This window comes from Saccoglossus kowalevskii, chromosome 12 (genome assembly GCF_978046115.1).
Source record: "Saccoglossus kowalevskii chromosome 12, keSacKowa6.1, whole genome shotgun sequence".
Taxonomy (NCBI): domain Eukaryota; kingdom Metazoa; phylum Hemichordata; class Enteropneusta; family Harrimaniidae; genus Saccoglossus; species Saccoglossus kowalevskii.
The window spans coordinates 12462553-12474209 of record NC_140652.1 but is presented as its reverse complement, the minus strand read 5'-3'; the positions used below and the strand labels follow the sequence as shown (position 1 = coordinate 12474209).

The 11657-nt window shown below is 33.5% G+C and overlaps 1 protein-coding gene across 16 annotated transcripts in view; it reads right to left on the bottom strand.

The window, feature by feature from the left end:
• Window positions 1–4125: 4125 nt before the first annotated feature.
• LOC100371114 (CUGBP Elav-like family member 1) overlaps window positions 4126–11657 on the bottom strand; it is a 161463-nt gene continuing 153931 nt past the window's right edge. For all 16 annotated transcript variants that reach the window (XM_085506416.1, XM_085506418.1, XM_085506423.1 and 13 more), the window contains 3 exons: window positions 11329–11472; window positions 8648–8803; window positions 4126–6573 (listed from right to left, as the gene is read on the bottom strand). In XM_085506416.1, coding sequence (XP_085362542.1) covers window positions 8682–8803; window positions 11329–11472 — 266 coding nt within the window. In that variant the 3' untranslated portion in view covers window positions 4126–6573; window positions 8648–8681. The remainder of the gene's footprint in view (window positions 6574–8647; window positions 8804–11328; window positions 11473–11657) is intronic.

The following is an 11657-nucleotide window of genomic DNA, read 5'->3' as shown; positions in this document are numbered from 1 at the left end:
ACAAAGATTTACTGCGACAACTAATTGTGCTAATACACTAGTATGTCATTGACATCTGAAAATTGTAGATTGATATAGTGATCTTCAAAAACAGCTTACTATAGTTATGAAATGCGCAATTTGGTAAAAATGAAAAACCATGGAATTCAGAGGCGCAAAATTGTTGTAACCAAGTCACCTATACTGTCGCATACAATTTTATTAAAAGTCTACTTCTACAGCAGTCAGATCTAAGTTTTGGAAATTCATTTCGACACTTGACCCCCCCCCCCCCAAATAAATCGGTCCTGTTAGAGGGCGCACTGTATTGTATGGTTCCTGGATATTTAGTATATCACTAGCGTACAGTGGTATTTTAAAGACGGTGGTCGCCGCGTTGCGTCAGGTTTGATTTAGGACTCGTGCTGTATATAACACGTTAAATAAGCGACGACCACCGTTCAGCATTACCGATGGCTTACCTGCACTAGACTATTTTGACTTGCTTGTAGTCAATGCTAATGGATGGAAGCATTGCATTGTGGGACTGGAGTTTTATTCAATAAAACCCTAAGTGATACTTCATAGAAATTAGTTTCTCACTCCCCTCTCTTAACAAAATACATCTCATGCATCGTTACAATTTAAATAATTTATATTGATTTAGTTGACTACCTATTGGATTTAAGAAGGTGCTATTTTTTTCTAAATTTAAAAAAAAACTTAAACTGAAAAACATATTGGAAATATTGATTAGTAAGAATGTTCAAAGCAATACTGCACTATCACATCCCTGCCTCCCAGAAATTTCCAATGTTCACCCCCGAAACAATCAACAAATAGATTATCCCAGTTACAGTACAAAGGTGTGCCATCCAATTCTACAATTGACCTTTAGAGGGCAGTCTTCAAAACTGGCAAATGAGCATTGGATTCATTTCTAAAGAGCGCCCTCTGTCAAACAGATTTTGACAATCCATAAGGATTAGTGTCTGTCTGAAAACTTTATCAAGATGAAAAATAGTTGTCGCTAATCTGTAGCCTATTTTTTTTTCTTGATTATTTATAGTCATTTTGAAATTTACAACTGAAAATTGAACAGGTATGTAAAGATATTGCATCTGTCAAAAATAACAGACAGCTGCCTAAAAGCCTGATGCCCATCGTCAAAATAAGTTATTTTAATAATCCTACACACAATACCGTAAATGCGATTTTGAGCTTATTTACGCTTCTAAATATGGTAGTATATTTTTAAATATAATACACTTAAAAGAAACATGCTTTATAGAATGATACAAGGTGAACATGATATTCCAAAGACTGGGATAAACAGAGGGATTAACATGGGCATGTACACTTCGGGACACTTTTTTTCACTTACCCTTCCTGAAAGTATTGATGCACATCTGTGTTCAAAAATTATTCTTTAGGGAGAAAATAAACCAACATAGTTATTTCTTGAATAAATTTTATTAAATATTTCAGTGTTCCATCATTTATTAGTTTGTCAAAATCAGGTAACCGATAAATTACCCGACAGATCGTAAATCTGTGCCAAGTATGTGGTATAGCAAGACTTGACACGTACGCGACTACGACTATCTTTAGCTTTCTGTTTGACAAACTTTACATCACACTAAAATTATAGAGATTTACTTGATGAACTGTCAGTATTTTAAGCACAGTACAAAATACTGTGGTATTATTATTGAGAGATGAAAACAAAATACAACTTTGACAAATATCTAACCCAAACAAGTAGTGGTATTAATTGGTGTGATGTCATAAACAAAATATAAAGAATTTTATATCCAGAGAAGCAAATATTTTCTTCAATTCAATTGACTTTCAAACTGCACATGCACCACCATCAAACAATTCATTCCAAACATTCACTGTATATCCGTAATTTGGTTCAATCTGTTTAGTAAGTACCTTGTCAAGGTCACAGGGGGTAAAAAAAATGTCCAATACACACCTCTTTATTTTCAGGTTAACCTTATTAACCATATCTTTAATATTCACACAATGAAACAATGCATCTCAATAACCTGTACCGTTTCAAAATGTACATTTTTACTGTGTAGCACAGTTGATATGATTTAAATTGATCAATATAATTAATGCAAGAATACAATGGTTATAGGTGACCCATAGATGTGCAAATAAAAATGGCAGTTGAAAACAGTCATACTGAACTGAATTTCACTAATTTTAAAATTACAAAGGCGTAGTCAGGGTGGTACAAAAAAATCATCCCAAAGGTGAATCACTTTCATTTGAATCTACATTAATAAATATTTATACAAATTACCGTTAACCACATCCATAGGCAATCTGAAATCATTGTAGCTACCTTGATGGTGTATACTTTGTGAGTGGCTGCATTAGAAGACGTGTTAATACTTTCCGAGAAAGGGGGTGGGGTGGGAGGACATACAGAAATAGTATTGGATAGAGGGTGAATGATAACACAGTAAGGTTGGTAGAACGCAACATTCAGCGGATGATTGAGGAATGAAATGCAACTATTTAGATAGACTTTAAGTACAGTTAAGTCGAGTTTAAGTACTAAGTTAATGTCAATGAGTTTAAGATAGACAGAAAACAACTCCTTCCTCATGGCAGTTTACTTTTTTCGTATAGCATGTCTCATTTTTCAATTGTATTAAATGCCAATGTCACATCCCATGGTCACGAGTATTAGCTTTAGATGTCAAGATGGATAATTTAGGCCTAATCAAATCACACTGAACACCTGATTTACAATTCAGAGCATTCCAATAAATAGTTGATGCCAAAAGCAATAATTTACTTAATATTATTATCATCCGCACTTGTATCTGGACAGTATACACTCTAAATTCAGTACTACTGATCTTTTGTCAAATTATTTCAAATTTATCAAGTGACAACATACACCAAAATTAATAAATAACTGTGCTGATGCTTTTAAATCATGATAAAATTTAAAATAAGTATCATCAAAATAAAACAATTTGACTTTAAAAATAGGAACTTTAAATAACATGCCAATAAATAATAATCATAGGTTTCCATATGAACAAGTAACAAATTGAATAAAATAATCCAAAAAAATAAATAATGATTATTCAGATTGCTACAGAAGAATAATGTTTAGAGACTTTAGTGATATGGGATAGATAGAGTTTGGGGAGGCTGTTTGAGGTCAGCTGTAAATGTGGAAACCCTGTTAGCCGATGATGATACACTAACATGTACTAAAGGTAGACTTAACATTATACATACACACATACAGTGTATATCGCGCACATATACACCTACAATTCATATATATAATTTATACATATATACACACACACATGTTAATGATAAAATAGCAAGGCGCAGTTGTACATGGAAGTGGTAGTGTATTTCAGGTATATGAACTATATTACAACCTGTTATTGTTTTCACTTTGTGTTTTGATGCCATATTCATCGCATTTTGCATTGCCCATTGATCACATCAAGGTGGTGCATTTACCCTATTAGCTCTACATACCTACCTACAGAGTTTGTTGTATCATTAAAATATTATTTATTTTTATCACTGAAACACCGCTGTAATTTACATAATGCATTTGCTACTGCCGATAATACAGCAAATATGGTAGTTACTTTTCATCATGCTTGCATCACGTATTTGCATGTCACATTTTAGCTACTGCAACAACAATTTACTGTGCAAAAACACAGACATCAACGCTTAACTTCTTCATTTCTGTCTGCAAGATCATTTCGGTAATGAAATTCAGAAAAGATACCACTATGGCTGAGCCAGGACACCTGTTACCCAGTGCGATGCGAGGACAATGTGATGCGAGCGAAATAAATTGGCAACACAAATATTATAAATGCAGGATGCGAATGCGATAAAAATGGACATGAATTAAATATATGCGCAAATATTTTTGACAGGTTGGGCGAAGTGAAACTGTCAAAATGAAATAACCAAAGGGGCTGCTTTTTAAGTTTTTCATGCGGAATACATAGTGTGTGTGTGTGTGTGTATATATATATATATATATATAAATGTAGTCACATTCACACGCACACATACACAAATAATACATACAGTTAACAAACATACTTGAACAGAACAAGACAAACACAGGGTATGTAACTGCAGACAAGATAGATTTAATATTTGCAACAAACAAATACAAACAAAAATGGCCACATTTAACATGAACTTTCACCCAGTAACCTTCGACATTTGACCCTGCTCATTAACATGCACAGGGTAGATCTCAGCAGTTTCAGGCTGGAAAAAAAGTAATACAATGGCAAACAGAAACTAAAACAAAAAAAAAAATCTGCATTTGTTTTGAATACATTATTCTCATGCATTAATATATGTGTAACTTACAACTTGACTAGTTGTGCAACTTATCAGTTATTTTTAAAACAAAATATTATTAAAGTAAGCAAGAAAATCAAACATTGTTAATAACGCATACATAACTATGAGGAAAACATTTATCTAAGTGATTACATTCGATGACCAATCTAAGTCTTGCAATTTATGTGGCTATAACATTAAGTGTTTTTTTAAACTTCTAAGTATAATATCTTCAAACACTGAATGACAAAAAACAAAAACCAACACCACACCTATAGTAATCTAAACACCAGAGATTTCAAGTCTGTTAAACATAACATCAATCACTGGGTTTGTGAGGAGAGTAAAAGCCACAGCTTTTCAAAACATAGTTGTGTGTAACATTTTTAAAGTGTTTAACTACGCAAAATAAGTACTAAAGGGTCCTCAATTCTGGGGAGCTGATTGATACGATTTCTTGGAAAAGTCTGATTGTGTTAGAGTATTCAAAAATACAACAGACCAAATTGAATGCATGCATGAGAATTCTGCATAAATCCCTAAACTGAGCAGATCGATAATTTAAACATGTGTTACTTTACAGTAGATATTTTCAACACAGTCGTACGTAATTTGATGCATCAATTTTTGTACTAGTTTTAATTCAAAACTTGTAATTTAGGATATCACATCAGCTGACCCTGACCCTGTTCCACTGACTAAAAAAGCCAAAATACTAAATTTTATGAAATTCTGACAAAGTTTGAAACTTGTATATATATCTAAATCTCTGGTGTCTTGTTCGACACAACATCACACAAACATATAAGAATGAATATTTGGAAACAACTCTAAGTACACATCGGTGTTTTCCACATTGTTTCCTAGGTTTCAAGCAACACAAAAGTTAAGAAACGAGAGGAAATAACTGCAACAGTCCCATAAAAATATCAACTTTTTTTTTCTTGAACAGTAAAATAAAAGAACACAGACAAACTGGTGAACCCCTTTTTAAGGCTACATACTCTGCTGTGCTTTCATAGATGAAAACAAATGAAATTGTCCATCACCCTGTGAGGGCAGTATTTCGTAATACTAATAAATCACATGACAGCAAAAATATTACTCTCAATCACCATGTGAGGGCAGTATTTGTAACATCTCAATAAAACATTAAAAACTAATTAAACATGCAGTGTGAAACATCAACACTTGGAAAGAATTTTACTCAACATTCCATGATTAGGGAGATGAAAAACAAATATTCAGAACATTATCACTACTACAACTTTATAACACCACACCAAACTCTTGGCAAATTTAGAAAAAAAATCTGAATGCTGTTTCATAACATGGAGGATCATTTGCATGAATTTTGTAGTCTTCAGGCAAATAAATTAGAATAAATATACAATGCACTTAAAATCTGTTTTTTTTTTCATTTTTTTTTTGTAAACCTCAATCAAATATTTAGATTGCAACAGATTAGGCAGTAATGAGAAACATCCAAATAAGCAAATAAAATCTAAAATCTTTTATACGTCACAAGTACAGATGCAAAGTCCGATCTCATTCACTTCAAAAATATTTCTTCCACAAGAAAAATACGGTTTTCAGATTTGTAAGTCTCTATAAAAATAGTTTTCAAATTTTAAAAGTGAGACAACAGGCACCCCAGTTGTCGGTGATTAACACAAATAAAACACAATAGAACATACATACTGAATTAGGAAAAATGAACTTGTTCGATTTTTTTTTTTCAGATTGAACACACAACATTGCATTTCAAGTGAACACTGACAAAACTTGTGACAACCCTGCTTCAAGGAAAAAAAACTAGTAACAACATTTAGTTTGTAAGTAAAACTTGAAACATACTTGCTGTTCAGAACATAACACAATACTAGGCTTCCGTACATTTTTCTGGTCTCTATTTTTTTTTTCTCTATTTCACTGTAAATTTTCTGAGAACAATTCATGCAAATGGCACTCCATTTCAAAAACCAGAACGTGGAGGTATTTGAACTGTTGACAATGAACGATGAGGCTCTACCATTAACGCTGTATTACATGTATAACTTTGCGATGCAATGTGATTATAATTTTTTTTTTTGTAAACATGTGACGTAGCGAACAGGGCAGGACGGACACGACATGTGATGTGACGTCACGATGGTGATGCCATGGCAACGTGTCACAAACAAATGCAGACGTCACAGTAAACAGGAGTACAAGGTACAGGTTCATCTAAAAATGACAAAAAAAGAAGGGATCTTAGGTCAACACACACTGCAATGAAATTAAATAAAAACAGACAAAGAGTTTTTGAAGCAAATTAGAAAGAATGCCATTTGACGATAAACAGAGTGAAAATAAAAACACAGCACAGTGACTTGATTCAAAGAAACCACAGTAATTTACAACAGACCAAGCTTCTTTACTGTTATAATTCAAGGGGCACAGAAATTCAGATGAGAGTGCGCATGTATATAGAAAAATGCAGTACTAATATTACACAATCTAATTTTTGAGTTGTGATGTCTTCACCATCTTCAGGAATATTGACAATCGAACCATATCAAATATATTAAGTAATGTGCATAAGGTACCGGTAATATGTAAATTCCAAACTCAAAATTTTCCATTTTCAGGAGTGAAATTTTTGTGTGGGACAACTACCCTACCAAAAGATATCAACGTTGAAGCATCTTGCATGGCCCTAAAATTATGATTAACCAGTATTTTAAAAATGAGATGATTTGTGTTGTAGTATTGCAATATAAAGTAATGAGTGAAATTTAAAATACACTCCCACCCCCACCCAAAAGTTTCTTCAATTTTTTTTAACAAATATATTTTGAATAGTTGTACACTGGCATGACTAAAAATTGCTTACGCAGACAAAAACAAAACTGAATTGTTTTTTTATATTTTATTAATACTTTAGTCATGACGCCATAGTGACACTTTATTTAAAACTATAGCTAAACTAACACAATGCTCAACTTCTTCACTCTTCACATGGTTTGTGCTAATAGGCAATGTTATCAAATGTACATGCCAACTTTAATAACTTGCTATAATTTTCAGACTTTAATAACTTGCTCTATCTCCCATTAATATAATAACAAATACAAGTTTATATAGCGCCTAGTATCCATCGCAGTGATGCTCAATGACGCTTAGTTTCACAGATAGGCTTGCTTAAACAGGTAAGATTTGAGTTTGGTTTTGAAGATGTTAACATTCGGTGCAGAACAGATGTCATTTGGTAATTGATTCCATAAAGACGGTGAAGAATGGGCGAATGACCGGTCACCATAATTCTTGAGATGAGTTCTAGGTATGGCAAGTGTATGTTTCTCACTTGAGCGAAGGGTTCTCTGGTTTTGATTTTTTTCAATAAGGTCCGATATGTAGGATGGTGTCAATCCATGTAGTGACTTGTACGTGAGCAGTAAAATTTTGAAGTGTATCCTATAGTGAACTGGCAGCCAATGTAATTTAAGAAGAACAGGAGTGATATGATCAAATTTTTTAAATATATCATGATTCCTGATATGTAGCCGTGTGCAAAATTTTGAATATTTAGCCTTGCATATATTTAGGGTATTAAGGATAAACAACTTTACAAAGAAGCTTGGTTTGTGAATGGGGTTCTAGATATACACATTTGACAAACACATTACAATGCAGTATTCACAAGTCAAGGCAAGCCGGGTAATGATGAAATATACACTACAACACAAGTACAGCTTGCAGTCATCATCATAACAATACTACATCACCAGTGACCACATCATACATATAACATACCTTCTAAAGTATGACACATACACTGAGCCAAACACAGTAAAGTGTACAGAACATTTGAAAAAACACACTGGCTGTCTAAATACTGTTTAAGTTTGTCTTTTATTCAGCTCTTATCTAAATGTGACGTATGCCAATACTTATTCAGTTCCCAGGGCATTTCAATCATTATTCAGTTTCCAGAGCATTTCAATCATGATTCAGACTTCAGGGCATTTCAATAATTGTTCAGTTTCCAGAGCATTTCAATCATTATTCAAATTCTAGGACATTTCAATAATTATTCAGATTTCAGGGCATTTCAATAATTATTCAGATTTCAGGGCATTTCAATAATTATTCAGATTTCAGGGCATTTCAATCATTATTCAGATTCCAGGGAATGTTAATTACAATTTAGATTTCAAGGGCTTGATATTCTCAATTTAAAAAAAAATATCTGAAGTCTTCAGTGTCATAGTTAAAGAAGACATGTATGACAGACATACACAAAGACATATGAACTTACCGTTATTTGTCAACAATGGCAGATTGTAACATGATTAGTATGGTTTATCTTTGGACTTCTTCAGTTGAACTTTCAATCGTTTCATACCGATCTGAAATCCATTCATAGCTTGAATAGCAGCTTGGGCTGATACTGGGTTATCATAACTCACAAAACCTATCAAGCAAAATAAACCAACAGTACAACTACAGTAAAATCTGTACAAGAAGCCACGGCTTCCATCAAATTGGTACAGTGCAACTGAGGGGATATGGATTCTATTAGAGCATCTACACATATGAGAAATGGTGAATTTTTGGGTCTCAATTGTTCAAAAAGAATGGGTACGACTTCTAATACAGATTTTACAGTACTATACATGTACATGGCATGGCAGAGCTGCAGTCTTGTTACTGGCAGAGCTGCAGTCTTGTTACTGGCAGAGCTGCAGTCTTGTTACTGGCCAGGCCTCTTTCCACAAACACTCGGGGCATGACGTCCTTTCCAGACTTCAACAGACGTGGCACATTTTGAGCCACTTACAGTAAAATGCTGTAATGGTTTTATCCCCTTTGATTTCCACTGGCAATGTTGAGGTAGTTTTAACCTGCCAGTTACAGTGAAAAATCATTCAGATTGCTCTGAATGTTGTAAGATCAGAAATGATTACCTAATTTGTTTCATAGCATTGTTGATTATACAGATTTACATTATTTCTATATGTAAATACACCCAGTAATAGACAATATTTTGAATCAAAGTACATTTGTATTATTGTATCATCAATAACAAATCATGGTAGTTTTCACTGTAAATTCATTTATTGTTTATAGATAATAGTCAACCATGAGATGAGATGAGAAGTGCAGTGAAGCTGGTCAGGCTATATTCGTTGAAGCGAGACTGCAGTGAGAGGGACACTTCAGTTTCCTTCTTTAATGAAAAACCCTATCTGTTTAAGGGAAAACAACAAAAGTTCAATGTAGGATAAAAAACCTAATTGCTTTAGTTTTTTCCGAAACCCTTCTCATTCCTACTGAAACTTAATTGATAAATATTGATCATGGCGTTAGACTATATTCACCATTAAATACAAATTGATAATCGGACAGTAGTATGGCATAGCAATTGGTTGTCGGGTGGGTGTAAAAATGGGAAATATACACATGCGCAAACTACTTTTCTGGGTTCTGGGCATACCATAGGTCCATGCCCTGAAATTGACCTCATTTGACGCACATATTTACACTCTGACCAAACCATTTTCTTGTCTTGGATGTTTTTGTTTTTTTCATTTTCGGTTATTTTTGTCCAGGATTGGATAGAAAAAAAAAAACCAACTGCAAATACCCCAAGATTTTGTTGACTTCATTATAAACTTAAATTGCATTCACACTTTACGAATATGTGAAAAACACATGTGTTAAAATTGTACTATTTTAGCTGATATAATAGGATTAATGATATCCTGCTCTCACTTTCTACTCATTTCATTTTGGGAGTGCTGGAGGGTCTTAACCCTTAGACAAACATACCTAGAATATGACCAACTTTTGAAACCAAGCCTTCTAACTCTGCGAGTGTCTAGTATTTATAAAACTAGCTTATTTTGTACTCTGCAGTAATTTCTCATCACCCATCCACAATTTCAATATTTGATGGTGTATTTACTGGAAATCTATCTCCCAGATTTGCAAAGTGTGAATGCAACAATAATCACTTTCTTGGTTCACCAAGCCAGGACTGATCTTGTTCATTGACAATTTTGTGTAGTGCTGTCATAGTTTAGAACTAGACAAGAACTACCCAGAAAATTTATATAATTTGTGATAAAGAATGGGAATTCAGAATTAAATTGGGTTAAATGTACAAATTGTTTTCAAGAGCATATAGGAAGTTTAACCATGTGGGAAAATGTTTATTTTCATTTAAACAAGTATGAATATTCCATATTTTAATGAATTTGGTCATTGCAATGTACCATCTGACAACAGATCCACAGTACTCACCAAAACATTTGCTGAGGTTTGTATTTTTATCAATATCAACAGATCCACAGTACTTACCAAAACATTTGCTGAGGTTTGTATTTTTATCAATATCAACAGATCCCACAGTACTCACCAAAACATTTGCTGAGGTTTGTATTTTTATCAATATCAACAGATCCCACAGTACTTACCAAAACATTTGCTGAGGTTTGTATTTTTATCAATATCAACAGATCCCACAGTACTTACCAAAACATTTGCTGAGGTTTGTATTTTTATCAATATCAACAGATCCCACAGTACTTACCAAAACATTTGCTGAGGTTTGTATTTTTATCAATATCAACAGATCCCACAGTACTCATCAAAACATTTGCTGAGGTTTGTATTTTTATCAATATCAACAGATCCCACAGTACTTACCAAAACATTTGCTGAGGTTTGTATTTTTATCAATATCAACAGATCCACAGTACTTACCAAAACATTTGCTGAGGTTTGTATTTTTATCAATATCAACAGATCCCACAGTACTTACCAAAACATTTGCTGAGGTTTGTATTTTTATCAATATCAACAGATCCCACAGTACTTACCAAAACATTTGCTGAGGTTTGTATTTTTATCAATATCAACAGATCCCACAGTACTTACCAAAACATTTGCTGAGGTTTGTATTTTTATCAATATCAACAGATCCACAGTACTTACCAAAACATTTGCTGAGGTTTGTATTTTTATCAATGAACACCTTGGCACTAATAACATTGCCAAATGGTGAGAACGTCTGCATCAGATCTTGATCACCAAATTCTTGAGGCAAATGGTAAATAAATAGATTGGCACCATCAGGACCTGTAGGAGGTAAAAGTTGCTGCATTAATAGAGTTAAAATTTCACAGAGACCACAATGCCTTGATGCCCCTGCACTACTTGTTTCCTAATTTCAATAAGTCCAACGCATTTTTAGAACTGATGGCCATGTAATTCACTGCTCTAAGATTACCAAATTTCAAGCTATGAGTCGAGTACTATGCATA